Raw genomic sequence first — 22,839 nt, 5'->3', positions numbered from 1 at the left:
AATGTAGAAAATATTTATAGAAACAAGGGATTGATCTGCAATTATTAAAAAAAAAAAAAAAAATCTCTATCAGAGCACTTCATATGGCTTCAGATTATTTCCCTCCCCACCCTGCCCCTCTCCCCCTCGGGTTATTTCTAAGCATTAGCAGATGTTTATATTAATCCTATTAATCTTGAACAGTTTGAGTTGACGAGAAAGTTACCAGTTTAAGAACTTTTGAAGGACTTGTTTGACAGGAGTCAAACCTCCTGTAATAAAGTAATACCTCCCATTTAAGTATTTCACACTTTTTTTTCTATTTAACTCAGAGTGCAAGGGAAACATTTTACAGGAAATAGAGTTTTAATTCATATATTAAGAAAGACTGATATAAACACACTCATTTAAATGGACTCGGTTATGTTCAAGTGTTCTAGGGTAACAGTCAAGGTTATAAAACTAGAAAGCTGTTACTACAATTAACAGGAATACTGCATTACATACATTAAGCCAGTGGGGAATACATACTACATCCCTACCTTCAAAAAACAATTTAATACAAGGTTTTAATAATAAATATTCTCTGTGCTACAGATACCAAAATATAACTTCTTTATAAAAAAAACAAGGTACAAATTTAAGCTGGACTTAAGTGTTTTCTGCTGTGCCCTCTGCCATCACCCGGTGCACTGATACAAAATGATCAAAGGCAGATTTGATGATAAAACGCAAGTAAGTGGCTTGGAAATCAGGAAGCTGTAGAAGGAAAAAAAACGTTATTGCATTCTCTGTAGTAACGTAACTATCAAACAACATTTGCAGAAGTCTGTTAGACAGAAGGATCTAGATATTTCTGTGTCTGTTTTCAAGTTACACATAAATCAAGCTCTTTGAATACATCTAGCCAGCTTCAGAGCTTCTTTAGATGACAGCAATTCAAAAAAGTTCCACCCCTCCCGACTACTGCAGCCTTAAAGGCAACAACTGAAAGAGGAAAGATTGCCACACTTCTGGAAAGAGCTCTTTCACATAATTAGGAGCAGTAGGCAGGTGCCATTTCATACCATAATCTACAAAGGAGCAGTTGGGAAGTGCAATTTCATACCACGATCTACAAATTCCTATATCTAACATCAATTTAACAATAATTGTAAATAAAGACATGTTTTGGTTTTTCATGGTTTCTCCCCAGTTAGTCTAGACATCCCATGTCGTGAACCACTCCAGTTAGTCTAGACATCCCATGTCGTGAACCACTGCTGACGTACACTGTAAATACTCACTGGAAATTCTTCAATTTGAAGCTGTCCTTCTGTGTGTTGCAAATCTAGAAAAATACATTTTAAAGCAAATAATGAATAATAACGTGCAAAGCTGTGAAAAGTTTTCACTGGACTTCAGAGATCAAGGGAGTTTAAGGACCATGAACTTACACTGCATATAGAAATTGTTCTTTTTTTTTTACAAGGTGATTTAAGAGAACAAATATTTTTTGCAATATCCCAGTGTATATATATCCCACTCATTATGCTGGTTTATAAAATGTCACCCAAGAGGCATTTAACAAAAACAAGCCAACCAAACAATGCAGGAAATGGCACTCTATTATACTATATAAGTCTGTTTTTAATTTTTGGAACATAAAAGCAAGCGCACAAGTAGTGCTTTTAGCCCTTATACAGCACTGTACATCTCCAAACTGCTACACAGACCATCAGTGTTCATAAACTTCATTTAAATGTGCCTATTACATTAACGTCTAATAAAATAATCATCAAGCCACACTTGACTACTCCACAAATAGACATGGGGTTAAAGTGACTCACTGAAAACATTATAGTTTATCACTAATGATAAAAAGGATGGTTTTATCTGTATGGCTAAACAGAACCTAACTAAAATCTAAACTCAATTTTATAAGCATAATTTTACAGACTATGTATACTTAGTCAAAGCCATAAAATTAAGATTTAACTTTAGAATAAAGAGTATTGCTTCCCAGTGTATTTGTTTATCATTACCCATCTAAAAATGCATTTTTCAAGTTGGGAAAATGGTGCTATATAGTACCAGGCTACATGACTGGAAACCTGGCTATTTTTCCAAAATGTTTGTGTTTTCACTTGATGTTCAAAGAAACCAGTGGGGAACCCAAAGAATTTGATATTATGTATGCAAAAAGTGATAGTTCCAGAAGAGCATCACTGAAATTATTCAGGCAGCTAAGGAGAAAATGTAATTAAGTTACTGAGAGAACTACTCCGTGGTGTAACATCATAAGCAATTTTTGCAGGAAAACAGGGATCCCTGAAAAACATGCAATTACAATACTTCCCAAGACTAACTAAAATTAACAAAAGTAGTCTAGGTCACGAGGCTTTACCAAAGGCTGACAATGTGACCAATCTTGTTCTCAGATACCTGCCAGGGCACACATCTTAGTGTTATCCTCCCTTGTTTTGCTAGAAAAAAAAACATTTTCAAGCTTCGTTAGCAAGTTTTATTTTTGATGAGTTATCTCAGTAGTAACAATAAAAGACTATCAGAATCCTTCCTAGTTTGCCTAACACAAGCTTTGTTATTCTAAAACCTAGAAATAGTAAATGAATCAACAAATACAAAGATCAACATCATTCCCACAAAATCCCCGCTGCTTCAGATTCAGAATCTTACCTTTTTCAATGCACTCTTCAAAATCTACTGGGTCTTTAGATATGCTTCTTTCAATCCTTAAGGTCTGCACTAAAATATATATACATTTAAAATATCAATACAAATTCTGATTCTTTATTGATAATTATATTTACTGCACCACTTTTCATCTACAAAGCACTTTAAAAGCATTAACTAATCCATTCTTCCTCTAACTCATGGGGTAGGACTATAATACAACCACCATCCTCATATTCCAGGTTGGACAAACAATGACAAGTTTTCATGTCTTTTGTGTAGCCTCTGCTAATGGTCAAGCTCCTGTCCCCATGCTCTGACTTTGTAACAGTCCTTTCTGGTTTAGAACTCACATTTTCCTTCACATTATTTAAAAAAGTAAGACTAAGAGAGTTCTGTCGTACAAAACTATAAAAATCAGTATTCAAAATAAATCATTAAAAGAGTAAGTATTGTAGTCCTGTCCATTATATTAGAACAGCCATCGCTGTGCGACAGAACAGTTAATTACAAGCTCAATACAAGGTGTTGTAAGAACAAAACAAGTGCAGGTGGGGTAGATTTTCCATCTTTTTCTGATTTATTTATGAAAAACTTTGGATGTGGAGGACAATTGCTTTGTTAAGCTAAATGAAGCTTTGTGAATTAAATTAAGCTGTATGAATTCGTCAGAAGTGACTACTTACAGAGCGTGACGCTACTGTGAGAATTTACATATAGGCACACACACACATTTTAACATAGTATGTATTACATACCACAATATATTAAGTCTTACCCAAATAACACTGGATTGTGACTTTACTGATTTTTACACATTTAGGAAAACCAATAATGAATTCCTGTGGGAACATGCCTGTCGTCGTCCAAAACGTTTCTGAACTTCTGTGGAGAAAAAAAAGACAAAACCCCCACCTGCAGCTTTCCAACTATAACCGCCTTGAAATTTATCACCCCCAAAAAAAAAAAAAAGAAAAAAGCTGCAAAGCCATTTTTATTTGGGGTATTTTAAGCACACCCCTGTATGACAATGGGGAAGCTCTCTAGAGGAGAGAGCTGATAAATTAATTAATACTTTAACGTTCAGGCTCTGTACCCGAGCAGTACCACAGAAGGACTCACGAATGAGGGGGGGGGGAGCGGTGTCCCAGAAAAAGAGTTAAATTATGTGCCAACATGAGCGGGTAAACAAAACACAGAGCCTGGCTGTGACAGGCTGCGGTAACGGCAGCACCGGGAGGGATCTGTGCGAGGAGCGGCCGCCCCGGAGCAGCCCCTTCCCGCCGGGGCCCGCGCACCCCTCACAGCCCCTCAGCGCCCCGCGCCGTCCTCACCCGTCCGCCATGTTCTCGGCGGGGTGCTGCTCGTCGCTGGAGGTGGCCAGGACGAGGGCAGCCCCCGCCGAGCTCAGGCACCAGTCGGCGGCCCCCATCCCCGCCCGGCGGCCGGCAGCGGAGCGGCGGGGAAAGGAAGGCCGGGCCTGCCGCTACCAGGCAACGGCGGCGGCCCCGCGCAACCCGCAAAGCCGTCCCTGCGCGCCGCCCGCCCGCGCCCGCCGTTCCGCCTGCGGGAGCTGCGCGGTGCTTGGCGGGATCCTGCGGGACCTGCCACCTCAGACTAAGCGCCTCACAGGCGCGGGACAGCGAGAGCCCCTCACGGCCCCGACGCCCCCTTTCCCGGCTCCCCGCCGGTGCCGTGGCCTCCCGGGAATCTCATGCCCCGGGCCCGGCGCGGAGAGGCGAAGGCGGGAGGTTTGGGAGCGGGGAGCTCGCCCCACGCAAGGACGGGGCAGCCGAACGGGACGCCGGCGCACCCCACCACCGCTCGGCCCGTTCGCCCGCAGCCCCCCACCCGGCATGCCCCGCGCCGCCCCGGCCCCGGCCCGGTTCCGGTCCCCGCCCCCGGCGCGGCTCCGCCCGCCGCCCGCGGGCGCTGCGGGATGGGCGGCGGGAGCGCCGAGCCGCGGCCCGGCTGACGGCGCGTCGGGGCAGCCCCTGCCGGGGCAGGTAGGTGGGGGCCGGGCCGGCGGCCCCGGCGGGGCGCGGGGAGCGGGGCGCTCGCCTCCCTGCCCCACGCCTGCCGGCCGGGGCGCACCGGGGGCTGGGCGGGGCGGGGACCCTTCCCCTTGCGCCCCTCGGGGCTGCGCCCGGTGACGGCGCGCTCACGCCCGGGCAGGGCCCGATCCCCTCACAGCCCCCCCGGGCAGGGCCCGACCCCCCTCCCGCCCCCTCAGGGCTGGACCCGATCCCCTCGGCCCCCCTCCTCCCGGGCAGCGCCCGATCCTTTCAGCAGCCCCTTCCCCCGCCTCAGCCAGGGCCCGATCCCCTCCCGCCCCGCAGGACCTGAACCCCCAGCCCCTCCGGGTAGGGGCTGAGAGGACCCCGTCCCTCCCCTGCCCCCGCCTTGGCAGGGTCTGCGCCCTCCTGCCCCCCTGCCAGGACCCCTGCTCACGAACCAGAGCCCCCCGCACCGGCTGGGCTAGGCTGGGGAAGGGGCACCAGGAGCCTGCCCACCCTCCCAAGGGAGGGAGATTCTCCAGCAGGCTCCATTGCCCTGCTGCAGTCGGCCATTTGCCCTCCTCCTCCTGCCGCCTGCAGCAGAGCCAGGCCAAGCTGCGGGGCCTGCTTCCCACACAGCCCCCAGACCCTCTCCTGCTGCCCGTGCCTGTGCAGGACTGGGATCCAGCCCCAGGCCACTGACGGGCACCAGGCACAGAGCGGCAGGGCCCTGCCAGAGCAAAGGCCTTTCACCTCTCTGCCAGCCCTGGGTTCGGTTCTCACTTGACTGGTGTTTGTGGTTTGATGGCAGACAGCACACACCCCTGTTCCACGTAGCCTGGCCTTCCTTGCCCTGCAGGGTTACCTGACCGTGCTCGGGGCATTGAGGAGAGCTGCCAGGGTTTGGGGTCTTTCCTGAGTAGTGTTTTCCTCTGTGGCTATTCTTTACCTGTCTTTGGTTTGTTTTTGCAGAACTGGACGAGGGGAATGTCTTACTGTCTCCACTCAGAAAGCCATTTGGATACTGGGCCAATATATGTGCGTGAAAATGGGAAGCTGCACGTGGTAAATCAGGGTGCAGGCGGCATACAGAATGTCACTCCCAAAACAAGACCTTTTAGGCTGTTTTCCAGAGGATTTTCGGTGGAGCTTTGTATGAACAGGGAGGACGATAGGGCAAGGAGGCAGAGGACTGATCATTTCATCTTCACGTACACTAAGGAGGGGAACCTCCGGTACTCGGCCAAGTCTCTCTTCAGCCTAGTGCTGGGTTACATTTCTGACAATGTTGATCACATTGACTCGTTGATTGGTTTCCCAGAGCAGATTGCTGAAAAGCTCTTTTCAGCCGCAGAAGCAAGACAGAAGTTCACAGAACCAGTAACAGGACTGCGAGCTCTACAGAAGTTTACTGAAGCATATGGCAATTTGGTGCTATGTTCATTATGCTTGCGGAATAGGTAAGTGTGTTCAGTAACAAATACGGTCATCTGCTAGTGCTTCTTGCTAGCACACTTCAAGTTTCCCTTAAATTATTTTCTCTCAAAAATAATTACAAAAAAAATCTCTTGGGCCTTATGACACCACCTAATTTTAATGAAATGACCTGAGCCTTGTCTGACTCTGCTGCTTGCTTCCTTTTGTCCCATTCCCATTTTGTCCCAAGTAACAAGCCATAGGATGAGAGGAAATGGCCTCAAATTGCACCAGAGGAGGTTTTGATTGGATATTAGGAAAAATTTATTCACTGAAAGGGTTGTCAAGCATTGGAACAGGCTGCCCAGGGAAGTGGTTGAGTCACCATCCCTGGAGGTATTTAAGACGTGTAGATGTGGCGCTTAGGGACATGGTTTAGTGGTGGACTTGGCAGTGCTAGGGTAACGGTTGGACTCCATGATCTTAGAGGTCTTTTCCAAGCTAAACGATTCTGTGATTGTATGATTCCCTTCCTACAAGTGCAGCTGCTGGTTTTATTCTAAGATACAAACCATAATACAGGTAACAGACTACATCCGTGTTAACTAACAGGGGATTTTATGTGAAGGATTAAACCTGCAACTATTTTTTAACAGTAATAATCAGCACTTCCATAGCAATCTCTGTGTTTAATGCCTTCTCAGGTATTTCATGGGATGTTTTTGTAATTGCTGTTTATAAGCATTTCAACATACTTAGCTGACTGTACAGATAAAATGCAAACTTGCAAACTGTCTGGGTTTATTTACTATAAGCTTGCTATCTTGTTTCATTTTGGGGGCTCAGAAGAAGATACAGGCTTGTAGGTAAGTCACAGGCTTTGAAGTCAGGCAGGTTTTACCTTAGTTTATTGTGGTTCCCATCCCCATATTGAAAGCGCTTTAACAAAGTTCTGATGAGAGTCCAGCACCAGTTTTTCCATCTTCTCAATGTCCACATTGTCTTTCACTAAAAGAGAGTCTCATCAAGCTTAAAACAGGATTATGTTTTTAAAGCCTCGCTCCTACTGAAGTCTTTCCCAGTAATATAACCAGTCTATCTTCCATCTGTACACTTGAAAAAGGGATGGTTTATCCAGTTTAAAATCAAAGTACAGGCATATTCATCTTGAAGTGCCAAGGGGTGTTTTAAGCACAGCAGGAATGTTTGAGCAGAGGTCAATTATCTGTTGTTTTATCCTTTAAACCTACTTCCTTTTTATCTCTAGCACAGATACTTTCTACGGGATTAATTCAGAAATGAAGTTACCTCTGGCATCTTTTGCCATTAGAGAAAGCTGAGTTAAGTATCGAGTCTTTGAAATCCAGGAAGTAAGATATTAAGGCATTTTCTGATGAATCTTCTTTGTAGAAGAGCCCACTCTTCTCTTCACAACGCCCCATAGCTGGTAGTATCTCTCAAGAGTTGGCTTGCGCTCTGACTATACGTACTGCCTTCCGCATAGCTGAACTGCATGGCAAAGGGATTTGGTGGGTTAGTTTGATAGGTGTACTTGCAGTGGGAGGATATTAAGGTCCCCTTATTTGCATAGCCAAAGAGGTGTTCCTTGAGAGATCAAATTAGTAAGCACCCCTCATTTCAGCAGTGAAGATGCTGACCTTGGGGTTTCTCTTGCCATGGGCAATATAAGGTAAATTCAGGAGAGATTAGGGAATTTGGGGCTTGTCTTGCCAGGTGGACAGTAAGAGGTAAATGCAGGGGAGGTTGGTGAGGTAGTGACTGCTATGTGCTTATTACTGCATATTCGTGCATGCCGTTCTTTAGTGGTTTGTTCCCATCTCTAAACCTCCTACTGAATAGTTCCAGCACAGATGTTTGCATGGCTGCGGAGTGAATCAGATCAGGGAACCAACACAGCTAAAAAAATAACCCACTGAGTAACTACTGCCTGGGGTGTAGTCACAGCTCTAGTTGGAGTCCTGCAGGTGTCCTGTAGGACTTTTATCTCTAGTGAAGTATTTTATTTATGTATATAAAAAGTAACATTTTGCTATTTGACAAGCTATCCTGATACATTTGAAATAGATTTTAAACCTGGATGAATGTGCATTTGTCTACGCGCTTCCTAGATACTGAGGAAGAGCAGTTTGTGAAGTTGATTTATGGTAAACTGGAATATATATTTTGCATTATTCTGAACTCATACAATAATAATCTGTAAAGAAGTCCCTAATTGCAATGTTTGCAAGTTGAAGTCTTAATTGTTAGTCCAATATTTTGAATCAAAGCAAAACCGTGACATTTGTTCAAGGAGAAGACTGGGAACTCAGATGTGTTGTGTGCAGATTGCACATTAAAAGGTACTTAGGACAGCTGGCTAATTTCTGTCAATTTTCACATAGGTACTTACAAGAAACAACTGTGTTATGCTTGTGATATGAGGATATAGGACCCTTCTTATGTGCCTGAACACTGATAGCTTTTTGGTTTTGTTTTTTTTTTTCTTTTTACAGGTACCTGGTTATCTCTGAAAAGCTAGAAGAAATTAAGTCTTTCCGGGAGCTGACGTGTTTGGATCTCTCCTGTTGTAAACTTGGAGATGAACATGAACTGCTGGAACACCTCACCAAAGAGGCTCTGTCTAGGTATCGATTTCTTGACACATAGCTAAAAATGACACTCTCTTTTCCTGTCACTAAGCAGTTCAAAGAATCAGGCTGTGACTTTAAAGGAAAGTTTCACAGGCAGCAGTGTGCAAGTTTGAAGATTTTGGTTATTCATAAAACCCGTTCTTGAGGTAAACAAAATACTGAATTTATTGTACACAAAGCACATGATCCAAAGCACATACTGCATCGTAAAAGGTCCTACAAATGTGCAGGATAATTTACTGTCTCATGTTTTTAAATCAACTTTTTATAATTTCCATTGGCCAGGTAAAATATGCATCTGGAACAGTTTTACACTTTTATTTCCTTTTTTAAGAGGGAACTTTATCAGCCAAATTTTTAACCAAACAAATGTTCCAGATTAAGATTTCTGCAAGCAGTAGGTCGAATATTTAGTTAATTAACATTTAAAAAAAAAAGTTTTGTAATTTTGTTTGATACTACAGATTGAAAAATAGAAAATTTTGGAAATCAATAGGCAGGATGACTGCTAATTAGGGGATGCTATGTTACTACAAGATTTTGGTGCATTTTGCATCAAGGTTTTGTCTTGAAGTGCTCTGGAGAATGTTTTAGTGTTATGTTTTTCCCTGAGTTTTGTTCACCTATGTTATACCACCTCATTGCTTACTTAAAATCATTGCCGTATCTCTTACCAAATCTGTCCTCTCCCATTTTGCCAAGCATTTTTTTCTTTTTAGTTTCCAGTGGAGTTGAGATTGGCAGCCTTGGTTTAAATAACTTCAGTGTATAAAGAACCTTATTGTCTCTGTTAGCAAATGCTTGTGCTCTAGGATTGTTTTGTCACTGGAGCTCTGGGAATAGCTGGTCACGTAAGTGCTTCTGTCGAGCTAGCAGAGGCAATATAAAGATATTCGTTAGTCCTACTAACCCAGGCTTCTTTCTTGCTACTTTTTACTAACATTAACAAAGTAGACTGAAGGGTTGGCGCAGAGTTTTAGGACATTTTACAAAACTGTCTAAAATAATGACTATAAACTATGCATTTGTATCTCTCCTCCCAGTGTAAAACGGCTTCTCCTCAAAGACAACTCTTTATCAGATGCAGGCCTTCGCAGAATGACAGCACCAGTACGAGTATTGAAAAAGGGACTTGAGAATCTTTCAGTATTAGACTTGTCTTGTAAGTACTTCATGGTTTAATATTAGAAGCAACCTGTATCCTTTCTGATGAAGAATTTATCCTCCTTAATATTGAAGGAATACAATTAATTGGATGATTCCCACAAGCCAAGTACTCAACCCCAAATTTCACCAACAACTTTCCAGAAGGTCATACCTGTAGTCTCAGCCAGTTGCTACTTACATAAATATTTTTAATAGATTGAGAATTGGTATTGTAATACTTGTATTTTTATCATTAGAGGGAAAAAGTCAGTTTTGACTCACTTTCAAAACATGAAGCATACTACCAAAAAAAGGCCAAAACCCCCTTGTTCCAGTACTAGCTTTTGGAACAAATAGTTTCTTGGTATTCTGATCATATTTCTTCCCATCTTGCAACTTAGTTAACTTTACTTGATGTTACAGGTAACCCTAAAATCACAGATGTGGGAATTGGATACCTTCTTTCTTTCAAGAAATTGAATTGTTTGGACATTTCTGGGACAGGTCTCAAGGTAAAAGAGCATCTGTCGAAGTTTACTGGACAAGTGTAATCAAACGTGCTTCCCCTCTGACTACTTTATTTCCCTTTTCACTAGGATGTTAATGCCGTCATTAAGCGGATCCAAATGCAGATAGGCCTGGTTCACTCAAAAGTGCCTCTGAAAGAATTTGATCATAGTAACTGCAAAACAGAGGGATGGGCAGAGCAGGTATGGGGTTTTAAGTCTGTTTTACTCTCTAGAAATTGTCCTTATGGAGTATTAAATCCCTGAATAGGAAAGAATAAGGGCTAGAGTTGTTTCCAGTGATATTTCTGTAAATTTTACAAGCAAAATTTTAACTCCTTCAAATGTCATTTCAGACAGTTTTGCAGTGGGAGCAGGCAGTTATGGAGGCCATCAAGCCACAAGACGACTTGAGATCCAGAACAGCGGCTCTGCGCTTCTGTACGTAACTGCATAGAGACCACATAGCTTATTTGTTTTCTTTTCTACAAAGAGTATTTTCATACTTTTTTTTTTTAATAGTACAAATAGCATCTCAGGTGTGCAATTTCAGCCATTTGTGTGACTGTATTACAATGTGTTTGAGTTTTTTCATTTGTTAGACCGCTGGATAACTCTTAAAGTACAGTATGGCAGCATGCTCGGGGCAACATATAATAACTGAGTTTTCTCCTTAAAATTCTGAGTCCAAAATATAAACGTTATTGTTCCCTATGCACATTTCAGCAAAGCAGTCAGTATTCCAGGTTGGCTTGGCCAAAACAATTTGCAACACAAGTATGCATTTTACAGCATAATTCTGTTTTTCCCAAAATCTAAACTTGATTTTTTTTCCCCCGTAGATGGCAAGACACACAGAATAGAGGAAGTCGTCAAATGCAAGTTGGTGGAGGCAGAAACAAAAGCATCTGGAAGCTTGCAGTTTTATAAGGAAAAAGTTCAAAATTGCCATTTACCTTTGAAAAAGGAGGTTGCAGGCAGCCATGAATTAAAGAACAATAAAAAAAGAGCTTTGGCTGAACAAGAGAGAGAAAGGACTTCCAAACAGAAGCATCTGTGCCTCACTGTGGAGGACTGGGACTTGTTAAATACCTACTGAGTCAGAAAGAAGTGGGTCTTTTGTTTGTTGTTTTCTTGCTAATGACAGAATTTAGCCGTATTGAGAGGGAGTAACAAAGGAGACCAGTATTGTTAAATCTGGTTGCTGTGATATGCTTGTGGGTTAACCTATGCTTGGGGAGGGATAGCGTCAAGGAGAAGGTTGATGATACTACTGTATATTTTCAATACATAATAATTTTTTCAAATAAAGTTTTTGTTGTCATCCTTAGCTAATTCTTCTGACATAGATATCATTCACAAAAATAGCTGGTCCTATCCCTCCTCCTCTCTTGCCTCCTGAGGGGCAGAAGACTAATCACTGCAGCTCATCTGAAATGAAGCTGCGCTGTGCTTCTCAAGTGCCCTGGGACTTCAGTAGCGCTGGTAGAACATAAACCTCAGCCTGTAAGCACCGGGCTGTGCTCATAGAGCTCTGACAAAGGGAGGAAGCAAAGAGGATAAGCACAGGCCCCTGGGGAGGGAGGCAGAGAGACAGTAACCCCTTGGTAATAGTTATTGCAGAAATCCGAAGTAGAACAGGAGTCCCCTATCTCCCTCCTTTTAGCCCAGGAAATGAAAGCTGAAACTGGGTTACTGTAGAGATTAGACTCCGCAGCTGTAATATATTCTCCCTTATACATAAATTCCCTGCATTTGAGCGCATTCTGTGGTTTAAAACCTGTTCTCAGTGTGCACTGCAATATACGAACTACTTCCCCATCTAAAAAACATTCACTGAATTATACATATTTGTTGTAAAAAAACCTAGATACTCAGACTCATTCTGTGTTGGTCGGTCTGAAGCCAGCCGCACAGCTGTAATGCTGCAGGTGTGTTTATCATGGAATTCCTGCCCTGAGCCTTTCGGTCAAAATTGGCTGAGGTGCACAGTGCCCATGAGTTGGGCAGTGCCACCATCATTGTGCTCTTAGGCCTATAAGGCCAAGAATTTACTACAGGTTTCCTCTACTAGTGCTTATTTAGAGGATATCTTCCTTCTTTTACACTGTTGTTTACCCTAATTCAGCCACAAGAAAAGCAACACATCCTTGGAAATCATGAAGAGGCCAAGAAAAGGAACTTCACCTCAAAGATGCATAGAGCTAAACCCCCTTCTCTCTTTGCGCCTTTATTGCTGAATTTTCCTCAAAAAAGGACTACAGACAAACGAAACAAGCATACTTGTGTTCAAGCCCTACATTTTTTTCCCCAGAAACTCAGGGCTATTAATAGCTTCCACTGACAACTACATCAGCCCTCTGCTGAGACAAATAATGGCACAAAGAGTGACTTAGCGAAACGGCGTCTCAACAGGGAGGAAGATGACTGTGGTGCTCAAGCATAATCCTCCTCCTGCAGCGGGCTTCTGGTTCAACAGCCACCGCGGATTTCTTTTGCCAGCCTTTCCACCACTGTGGAGATCTAATCTGACCATGGAGAGATGCACGGCTCGGAGAATCGTATACTCCATTTCACATCGGTAAAGCAGCTGGGAGCTGATGCCCTGAGCCGGAAAATAGGCACATCGTGGTTTGAGAGGAACGGTCTGGCCAGGTCACAGGCTTGTTGGTAAAATAATACAGTACAGCTTTCCTTTCCAGAAGAGGTGTTTTAGAGCACTGTGTTTCTTATGCTCTCCATCCCTGGTACAATTATTCCTTTTCTTAGGGTTCCTGCTGACCAGCAGACTTCCTCTTTTAAACACAACACTATATAAATTTTATCCTAGGAAGACTTAGACACACCACTATGTCCTCAACCCACTAACCTCTGTTGATTGCTCTCTGTAAGGCACGCAGCCTCTGCTGACCAGGAACAAGGCAGTAAGAAAGAAAATTACAGGAGGAGACTCACCCTGAAATAGATAGGCTCAGCCAACTGCCTGCTTAAACTGCTCGCTGCGTCCCTGGCTGTTTCCAGGCTGGTTTCTGAGTCCTGCTGCCTGGGGACTGCTGCTTCCATCTCTCTCTTGGCTAGTCTCTTCACAGATGTAAATCCAGAGCAGGATGAGTCCCCAGTTCCTCCCTCCTAATTGGGAGCCATTAATCACAGCTCCACCGTCCCAGGAACACTCACGGGGAACTGATACAGGGACATCAGCCAGAGAGCAACCCTGGGGCTCTACCCTACACTACTGGGTGCGTCAGCTCCTCTGACACCAGTAAACCTTTACTGGCTATCTTAGATGCAGAGATCACATTCTTGACCCCATTTCTTTGTGGTTCAGCTCAATTACAAAGCTTCTTCAGAGAGGGGAGTGTGTTTAGTTTCCTCTTTCCAGCCAGGGATATTCTCCATGCCCTCTATGTCTGCCTCTCTTTCCTCACCCTCCTGCTGAAGAAGAGAGAAGGTGGCACAAGAATCTTTCCTGCCTTGAGCCAGGCATTTGCCTTCTTTATCATGTCTCACAATAAAGTAAGAATTCCCAGATCCCAACATTGTCCCCATCCAGCCAAGGCAAGCCACCGCTTGGCCTCTGCTGCGGTGGAGAAGCAGCCTTCCTACACAGGAAGCACAAACGTCCGACTCCCCACCCTCGCACGTTGCATGCCCCGACCCTTTCCTCTTCAGCCTCGGGAGCATCTTATAACTTGGCAGAGGTGAGCTGTGGCAATGATTGACAAATATTGGACTGGGAGAATACAGCAGTTGCCATATGGGTCAGCCTAACCACAGCAGACATCAGAGGCTCCAGAAAGTCATGGCTGTCCCAATATCTTTGATACAGAGCGAATTTTTTTTTTTTTACCAATCATCTTGGCTGGGCCCTATGCTGAGTGTGTGTGAGGGTTTCTGTATGTTTTTAACAGCTGATTAGTCCAATCCTTACCAGCTACAGTTGTTCTGTTATCCATATATAGTTCCCATCACAAGGGGTGAGATTCTTCTTCCCCTCCTCTCCCACCTTTCTTTGACTGCTGCCCCATAGAAGCATGCAGCAGTTGTAGCCCCCCTGCACCCTCCCACCGCAGAGAGCTTGTTGCGCACCCTCCCACTTCAAAGCCAAGGAACAGGCAAACAGTCCGTGGCTGAACCCGATCTGAACTGGAAAAAAGCTCTTCTTCCCCAGGAAGGAGAGGCTGAACCGGTAGCGCTGCCTCTGAATCACCCCTCCTTGGGCTCCTCTTAAGAAATACTGCAAGACTTCCTCATAGATTGCCCCAGAACGTACTTTGGGGTAACAAGAGGAACAGCAGCAACTGCAATAAGCCAGGCTTTATTAACCAACCCCAACTTAGCCTTGTTGAAGCGTTAGATGCCTGTGACTCTCCAGTAAAAACATGCATCTCGATTTCAGGTTTTGATTGAGGCTGGAAGCTTGCAAGTGAGAAATGTTTACCTAGAAAACTCATAACCTCTCTTCCAAGCTGCAGCACTGAATGCACTGCAGTAATGTTTTACAGGCACAGAGAAAGCAAGCCATCCATCCCAGCCAGGAGTAGAGAAGGACAGGTTATTAAATGCGGCTTTAAAAGTTTCCCGTAGTACCGGTTCCCTTATGCAGAGTTTTGCCATCACATTCCAGGTGAAGTATGAGTCAGAATACAGTAAAGCTATTTTTAAAAGGTCTCTTAGATCTACAGCTGTATCCCAGCTACAGATTAGAAGAAACATTCACCGTTGATACAAGTCATGGTGACACGCCGAGTTGCAGATCACAGGACAGAGAGGAAATGAGTAAACGGGGTTTTATTTTTAAAGATATATGACCTGGGATGGTGGTGGGAAGAATATTGCCTGATGTTTATTTTGGGCCTAGAAAAGTAAGGGCACTCACTGTAAATGTGGGTTTTTCTCAGAGACGATGTTTTAGACACAGATGAGATTTTCAAAGGAGCAGAGAAAGACCACATCTTTCTTAAATTTCAGTGGCACGTCCGTATCTATATCCTGAGGACTGCTTTGAAGGTTTGGCTGACTGATCCTGCTCTGCTGGCAGAGGAATGGAACGAGCAACGAACAGATCCCGTGTCATCCCACACCACCCCGGGAGCAGCTGCGGCACTTGGTTTTCTGCTGCTCTCTGCTCCGAGACTGCGACTTTTTTTTTTCCTTTCCTTGCCAGCTTCAGTGCAAACTCATCCCAGCCCCACGGCTGTTCTCAACCCGCTGAGCTGCTGCTCCAAAACTGCACAGCCTTGAGAGAAGTACATTTCATATACGCACCGGTTCCCTGCCCCTGCCATGCAGGGACAGCTACACGGTCACAGGGACACAGTGATTTATCCCCACAAATCCTGAAACCTCTCCGCTTCAGTTTTCCTCACCATTATGCTTTCCACATTGGCCTTCATGGTTTGAGAAGAGCACGGGGGGTGGCCCGTGCAGCAGCTCCCCAGCACGTCACCCTCAGCACCGGGTTCCTGAGGAAGCATTCTGGGAGCATCAATGCAGACCCTTCAAAGCCGCTGCTGAAACCACCTGCAGACGTGCTCTGAACACAAACACGGGCTTCTCCTCCTGCCCATGAGGATCAGGACCATGAAGATATGTTGGAGGGAAATGCTAACCCAAGGGCTAGAAAGGCTCAGCTGACTCAGCTCCTGCTCTTTAGGGTAGTCCTCAATGTACCTTCATCTGGCTGCCTGCAAAGGCACCAGCACATCCATACAGGAGAAGCCCCTTGCCTGGGGTTGGCCAGACACGGATATCTGTGTTGGCAGCAGCTGGTAATCAGTCTCCAGCCTGCACACAACCCATCGAGCTATCGAGGCAATGCTGCAAGACGGTGCTCTGCCCATGCAGAAAGGACTCAACCTCACACAGGAGGAGAACCCGTGAAGGTATCTCACAGTCCGTGTCTAGCCTGCAGCATGGGCTGCCGTAGGTTAGAAGCACAGCACTTCGTCCCTGCTCAGTGTCACTGCGTGCTGGTCAGAGCACTGCTGATGAGGGCTTGCTTGGGTTGGAGCTTCCTGAGCAGAAGGACACCAAGGTTTAAAGGTGACAATGCAGGAAGCACCCTGCGGTCTCCAACGCTGCTGGGTGCCAAGACTTCACGGTCTGCAGATATACTCATCGGACCAGCTGAGGCAGTGCTGGACGCCGTCCCGGCACAGCCTCCTGGGGATGCAGGAGCAGTACTTGTAGAGCACCGGGCTGCAGCTCCACCACTCCGACCCACACGGGGCGCAGGCGGCCACTGGGAGGGATGGAAAACAGGGAACAGAAATACTTCTGCTGCACTGACATGTTATCTCCTTTCTTACGCGGGTAGCTACCCTTTCACCCCCGGCAGCTACTGAAAAGCCACTGGTGATGACCCTGCATCTCTGAACCCACCAAAGAGGACACTCGCTTGGTGCTACTTGTGGGAGATGACTACGGAGCATGACATTGCGATGACCTTCACGGCAGACATGCCATCCTGGAACAACTAGCTGTAATTTATTTTTTTTATAGCAAGCTACTCTAGAGAAAGTGGCTGATACGGGCAGGTCTCGCCTGAGGTTCAAAACCAGGGGGGTGACTTAGGAACAAACTTGCTGCTCCTTTTAGCGAGAGAAGGATCTAGATGGCTTTGAAGCTGCTGAGGCGCGCTCAGTCCCCCTGGCTCAGAGACGTACCCGTCTCCTGACCCACAACCAAAGGCCAGTTTGAATGATCGCTGCTGCCTACAGGTACGCATCACGATGAATCTGCTCCACACTCAGCAAACCGCAGAGCAGGAGCGACGTTTGGGGCTGGGAGCAAAGCACAGAGCCCTTCCCCTCTCAGTTGCCACCAGGCTTTGACACAGAGCCCTTGGCAGCTGATGGGATGCAGCCCGCATGGTTCATACTCACGTCCTATCCCAGCTATTTTGTGTTTTAGTGGTGGATGCCAGCATCCAGGCATTTCCAGCAGCATCAGTGAGCATCACACCTGTACAACCTATTTCAATCCATCAGCAGAAAAGACCTTTTGCCCAACAGTAGCCAGAAGAGAGACTTACAGCTGCCCATCTCGTCAGAGCAGTCTCCGCAGTCGTTCATCCTGTTACACCTCTGATCGGCATAGACCCAGTACATGGGGTTACTGCAGTGGAAAACCAGGTATCCCGGCAGGCTACGGGGCAAGTCACCTGCAAGGGCAGACACACAGGGCACGTGCTCAACTCCACCAGGCACAGATGCACCGGCTAAAATGGGGATGGCAGCTACCAAAGGCTGCTGTCATGGGGGGTCAGTCAGTCCTTCCCCATGCGGTGTCAGGGCACGAACGACACCGCAGATGGGGAAGCGAGGTTGGAGAGGGAAAGGGATGCTCGCAGCTGAGCTGGAAGCAGAGTCTGGGTGCCCCAGGTTTCTGCTTTAATGAGTTTTTTTCCAGGCTAACTGGACAACAAATTAACCATGTAGGCATACAGCTTAACCAATGGAGGAAAACTGCATCATGGTTTAAAAAAAAAAAAACCCTAGGAAGATCAGAGAAGCTTGGAGTCTTTGACTCCTGGCACTCCCGCTGGGTTTTGGGCAGTGCCACCTCTCAGCATCTGCCCTACAAAGGATCTACCAGGCTTATCTGCTCACGTATGCAGCCAGCAGCACGGAGCAGGATTAGAGGGACACCGGCTGACCTGTCTCACAACAGGAAGACCAGCGCAGGGAGGACGGTCACAACACCACCGCTCACCACAGAGTTTCTCCTGCTCATCCTCTCCGTTCCTGCAGTTGCTGACTCTGTCACAGACCTGGCTGGCCGGGACACAAGTCTCCCTGTCATCGCACAAGAAGCCTGTCCGGTTATTGGAGGCTGCACAGAAGCGGTTCACTGAAGGGAAAGCAAGAGATACTTTATTTTCCAACATTTTCATGGAATGAGGAATAGATCAAGGGGAAGAAAGGGGGATTTCCAAAATTCATTTGTTGTTCTGGAAATAACCAGGGGCCAGGATTAATCTCTGATAGGTAGAATCTGAAAACGGGATTAATCTCTGGTAGGCAGAATCTGAAAACTATACCAGTTGTCTGAAGCATGACACCCAGAGTTACCACGGCCCCATGGAGCAGGACACCGGAGCCGAGGAACGGCTGGTGGCGACTCGGGCTGTGCAAGGCTGGCACAGCCCCGCACCACCCTGCTGGTCCCTTTCCTTCCTCCCGGTCTGCGCCGAGAAGCACCACTTCACACACGGTGATGGACGTGAAGGCTCTTCTCATGCAACATCATTTTCTTGGGATATCTTGGGATACCAACCTGGCGCACGTGGCAGGAGTCCCAGTACCACCGCCAAGCCCACGGCGGCAGCAAGGACGAGCAGTGCCGTGGCAGAGATGCAGGCGTGTCTCCGTGTGCAGCCCGCGCAGGCACGGCATGGCTGGCAGCAGTCTGTTGGGAGGCAAGAGCATGAGGTGAGGGGCCGGGGAAGGGTCTGGCAGGACTGAGCCGGGTCAGGGTGTTTTGGAGGAGAGCAGCACAGAGCCATGAGGGTGACGTTTTAGGGACTCTGCATGCAGGATTGGCAGGGGCTGCTGGGGTTTAGGGCTTGATAGTTGAGTTTTAATAGCCAAACTCTGACATTAAACACCTCCTCATAGGGAATTTTGCTGCTTGCAGTGTGGAAGAGCCTGTGCCGCTGTTATGGAGCACTGGGATAGAACGGCACAAACGCCGCATCTCCGTCGGAACTCACCCAACTCACTCGGATGCAGAAAGGTGGAGAAGGCCAAGCCCCTGCCCAATCCCGTGGGACAGCAATGCCCTTTTCATAGCGGGAGCAGCCGAAACACAGGGCAGGTCGGTGTAAGGCTGGGAAAGACACCCTCCCAGAGCCCACGGCAAAACTCCTCAAGAGGTAAAATTTCATTTCACAGCACTCTGGGCTTTCTGCCCCAACTAGGACTTTAACGCTCCCACAGAATGAGGCTGAATTATCCGCTCAAAATGGTAAGAACTGGCCGAAGAGCAGCCCTTTCCTTGCCCAAAGACATCTCCAGGGTACAAAGGGCAACGACCTTCCAGCGACTCCAACTTTCAGAAAGTCACGTATGTAAATCAAACCAAATCCGGAAGCTAAAGGCCAAACCCACAGTCATTGCAACACAACAGCAGTGCACGCAAGAGCAATGCCAATCAGCTGCCCTCAGCTCCGCTCTCTGCAGCACCAGTGCTTTGTCTCTAAACCAACATTGTATTTTCTTGCATTCCTTCGTATTTCCAGACCAACAGAAAAAAAAATAATGTGGTCATCTGAGAAACACATAACCGGTCACTTAAGGCAACCCTGCATGTATAATTGGATTTTGGTATTTCTGAACTTAAAGAGCTTTGATTGAAAGGTTAGAATTTGTCTTTGCTGTGCTTCGTATTTACTTAGTTGTTGTGTTGTACAAACGCAAGTGAAGGCATGGCCTTTGCTCAACAGCAAAGTTATCCCAGCTGCAATAACCACCCCCTCCGTCACGCTTGAGCAGCAATCAAACGCAGAACATTTCAGCTTGAAAGAAAGTGGTGAATTACAGCATGTCTGTGTCTACAAGACAACACCTTTGACCAGAAAGCACAACAGTTGCAAGTAGACACGAGTATAAAATAATGGCAGTGATGAAATGTTGCAACCTGATCTACAGGTTTGCTATTGATTCTGTTTGATCTCACCTTCTCCTTCTTAATATGGTCAAAATTTGATGAAGTTTGGCTATCAAAAGATACAGAAAGCCTATAGCAAGTTCATTATGAGCCTTTCTGTGACGGACAAGGATTACCTATCATGCTACTATACCATAAGACTGCCAACTCCAGGCCAACGAAGAACAGCTTAAGTTTATTAATTTTATAGTCTGGATGTTTCACTACACCGGGGGGGCGGGGGAAGAATCAGTCTCAACAGACCATAAATACTGGTTGTATTTTACAGTACACAGATAGTTTCAATTGATTTATACTGTAATAATAAAAATGTTAAGCTCTGCATTTTATTCGTTACCTCTTTCTTCAGAGAAGGACTTTGTTGAATCAAAAGTAGCTACATCACCATTTCTCTAGAAGGAAAGGAATAAAAAACTGTTTACAAAAGCAGCATGCAGTAACCACGCAAGGTATGCCTTTCTAGTTCTCACACCATCTTACCCAGGAATATATAATGTATTCCTTTATTTTTACATACGAGCAAAAATCGCCTCGGTGGAAACATGGCCAGATTTAATTCATGAAGCGATCAATCAGATCGCCTTTTAAACCTTAGTCACCCATTTGTAAAACAAACACTAATGCAAGTCCAGCACTTTATATCAATACTTTGCTTTTGTTATCAAATTATGTTAAGTAGAAACTACTCGAAATCTCACAGAAAGCAGTGATAAAGAGGTCAGACAAACAACTTTATCAAGAACACATGTACTTTAGGAAACAGCTGCACATAAGATTTTTTCCAAAGAGAAGGACCGTACCTGGGGGTGAGTTTTGTTCATGCTTCCCAGAGCTACAGCCCTCAGAGCAGCGCAAAGGACCGCAGGGAGTTTTCTGCACCTAACAGGAGTGATGTTACCAGGATACAAACCCCAACAGAGGCAGGAAAGCAAGGAGCGTGCTGCTGCCCGAGCACGCAAGCAGGAGAAGACGGGGAAGGCAGCGCCGAGCCCGTGCTCCAGCTCCGGTTGGAAGTGGGGTTTCTGGTTTGCTTCTCATTCCTCATGCCTCCATCTTGGTTTCACAACAGGGCATTAGGCAAATCATAAAGGAGGAGATTTTGGATGCAGAGAACCCCGCTGCCACTCCTGACGCCAGTTCGGAAGATGAATGCTCACCCCTAGCCGATTCCGACTGCATTTACCCTGGTGCTGGTCAGGGAGAACCCCCCCTTCATGATGAAAGCTTGAGGGAGGAGAGTCTGATCATCTTCATGCAAGTCTCCTTTCTCCCCACCTCCTTCCCAAGACAGAGCTGACACACTGCCCTCGTAGCAGCATCAGCCCAGACTCCTGCGAGATGATCAGATCTCAGCAGAGCTGTGCGGGATACAACCAGCTGGAATAGCTTCCCTGCTTGGGCAACGAGCACAGGCACAGGCAAATCCTCCTGGGTCCTCTCTTTTACTTGTGTGCTTGAATTTCCAGGCCTGCAGTAAGGCTTAGCAGCTCAGCCTGTAGCTAGCATGAACTTACAAATAGATCTGCAGATTCTAAACCGGCTGCAGGCCTCAGCACAGTACACGCGGAGTGGAGTTTTGCAGCTTCAAGGATAAAATGTCAGGAGCAGGCAGCTTTGCCACGGGGCTAGCGGGGAGAAAAAGCACTGGCATAAAGTGTTTGAGGAGCCCCTGTTCTTCTTGGTTGCGGGAGGGTCCACAGAACTCAAGAACCTCCAAATTGTTGCCACCTCCCAGATCACGATTCCTCCCCAAGCACTAGCAAAACTAGCTTACCAGGGCTTCAGAGAAGCTGGCAGCTATATTGCCTATAAGTTGACCCTGAGACAGTTGCCTCAAATTGATTCAAAACACCAAATAATGCCCGACATGGAGGAACAGTTACGGCTACTTCCCTCTCCATCTCCACACATATGACTCACTCTCGATTACATTAACATTGAGTTAATATACGCTTCTTGACAAGGGCGTCTGCCAATCCTGCACTCACCTCTTCATAGACCAGCCAGAATTAAATCCAGTCTTTTAGGAGCTCTTCCTTTGGCATGGCAACACCAATTTGTCCAAGGCAGAAGCTTCTCACAGGAATACATCACTATTAAACTTGGTGCTAGAAAGCTCTCCTGTCCTGAGGGGAATTTTGGGTGGAAACACCAAACCTCAAGTAGCAAACAGCCTGCAAGTCTGGGCACCTGCTACAATATGGAAGAACGACAGATTAAGAGTTAAAACCTGCGTATCTTAAATTCTGGATCTGTTTATCTTTAAAGAGGAAGTTTTAGTTTCTCATCAGACTCGATACAGAAGGACTATTTTGAGCCTTCAAAAAGCTTATTAGGTGGCTGTGAGTTTGCAAAGAGTCCTGTGTAAGAGCCAGGTCAAGCAGGCTAGCTATCCATACCCCACGGAACAATCTGTGATGAAAACGTTTAAAATGCAGGGTAAACCCACTCTTACAGGCAAATGTCCCTAAGACCAGACATCTACCACCATCTGTCTCCTACACCAAGATGATCAAGCTCAGCTGTAGCCAGCCAGGCAGTTGGGTTTGAGAACAGTTACCCCACATCAAAGACCAATAGTTCAGAAAAATGACTTCATGAGAATGAGGTAACAAACACAAGTGAGCCCTTCTGAAGTAAGGAAAAAAAAAAATCTTTGCCAAAGATCAGAGAAGCTGAAGAGGGAACACAGATAAAGAGATCCAGTTTGATAGGAGACTATTGCTAATTCTAGCACCTAGAAAAAAAACCCCAAGGCCCTCAAGCCCCCCTAAACGTACCATGGCTATTTCTGCGAGC

The 22,839-nt window shown here is 46.0% G+C and overlaps 3 protein-coding genes across 4 annotated transcripts; 1 reads left to right on the top strand and 2 right to left on the bottom strand.

The window, feature by feature from the left end:
• Positions 1-308: 308 nt before the first annotated feature.
• IFT25 (intraflagellar transport 25) lies at positions 309-4,519 on the bottom strand. Of its 2 annotated transcripts, XM_072867534.1 has the most exons (6): positions 3,987-4,519; positions 3,431-3,537; positions 2,656-2,724; positions 2,366-2,444; positions 1,266-1,309; positions 651-738 (listed from the first exon to the last, which is right to left on the bottom strand). In XM_072867534.1, coding segments are annotated over exons 1-5 (354 nt in total). In that variant the 5' UTR covers positions 4,085-4,519; the 3' UTR covers positions 651-738; positions 1,266-1,308. The 2 variants fall into 2 exon arrangements, with proteins under 2 accessions (XP_072723634.1, XP_072723635.1); XM_072867533.1 differs by lacking the exon at positions 2,366-2,444 and having other exon boundaries at positions 309-738; positions 3,987-4,515.
• On the top strand, positions 4,500-11,698 carry LRRC42 (leucine rich repeat containing 42). Its single transcript, XM_072867532.1, has 8 exons — positions 4,500-4,658; positions 5,622-6,109; positions 8,579-8,710; positions 9,760-9,878; positions 10,286-10,374; positions 10,459-10,572; positions 10,725-10,809; positions 11,211-11,698. Exons 1-8 carry the CDS (start codon positions 4,509-4,511, stop codon positions 11,465-11,467), a joined length of 1,434 nt encoding a protein of 477 aa, XP_072723633.1. The 5' UTR covers positions 4,500-4,508; the 3' UTR covers positions 11,468-11,698.
• A 4,024-nt stretch (positions 11,699-15,722) lies between these two features.
• On the bottom strand, positions 15,723-20,861 carry LDLRAD1 (low density lipoprotein receptor class A domain containing 1). Its single transcript, XM_072867071.1, has 6 exons — positions 20,841-20,861; positions 20,378-20,432; positions 18,649-18,780; positions 18,085-18,222; positions 17,405-17,533; positions 15,723-16,612 (listed from the first exon to the last, which is right to left on the bottom strand). The coding sequence occupies exons 1-6, from the start codon at positions 20,859-20,861 to the stop codon at positions 16,467-16,469; spliced, it is 621 nt and encodes a 206-aa protein (XP_072723172.1). The 3' UTR covers positions 15,723-16,466.
• Between the last annotated feature and the right edge of the window lie 1,978 nt (positions 20,862-22,839).

The sequence above is a fragment of the Ciconia boyciana genome, chromosome 7, assembly GCF_034638445.1.
Source record: "Ciconia boyciana chromosome 7, ASM3463844v1, whole genome shotgun sequence".
Taxonomy (NCBI): domain Eukaryota; kingdom Metazoa; phylum Chordata; class Aves; order Ciconiiformes; family Ciconiidae; genus Ciconia; species Ciconia boyciana.
Note: the sequence above shows the minus strand (reverse complement) of the source record. Positions and strands in the feature narration are given on the sequence as shown.

Coding starts and splice junctions, on each gene's coding strand:
- LDLRAD1 (XM_072867071.1), bottom strand. CDS start 20,861: ATGAACAAAACTCACCCCCAG. Junction 18,223..18,648: donor ACTCCTGCCACGTGCGCCAG/GTTGGTATCCCA, acceptor CTTTCCCTTCAG/TGAACCGCTTCTGTGCAGCC. Junction 17,534..18,084: donor TGAGCAGGAGAAACTCTGTG/GTGAGCGGTGGT, acceptor CTGCCCTTGCAG/GTGACTTGCCCCGTAGCCTG.
- LRRC42 (XM_072867532.1), top strand. CDS start 4,509: ATGCCCCGCGCCGCCCCGGCCCCGGCCCGGTTCCGGTCCCCGCCCCCG. Junction 4,659..5,621: donor GGCAGCCCCTGCCGGGGCAG/GTAGGTGGGGGC, acceptor TTGTTTTTGCAG/AACTGGACGAGGGGAATGTC. Junction 10,810..11,210: donor AACAGCGGCTCTGCGCTTCT/GTACGTAACTGC, acceptor TTTCCCCCGTAG/ATGGCAAGACACACAGAATA.
- IFT25 (XM_072867533.1), bottom strand. CDS start 4,084: ATGGGGGCCGCCGACTGGTGCCTGAGCTCGGCGGGGGCTGCCCTCGTC. Junction 2,725..3,430: donor CACAATCCAGTGTTATTTGG/GTAAGACTTAAT, acceptor TATATATTTTAG/TGCAGACCTTAAGGATTGAA. Junction 1,310..2,655: donor TGAAGAGTGCATTGAAAAAG/GTAAGATTCTGA, acceptor GTATTTTTCTAG/ATTTGCAACACACAGAAGGA.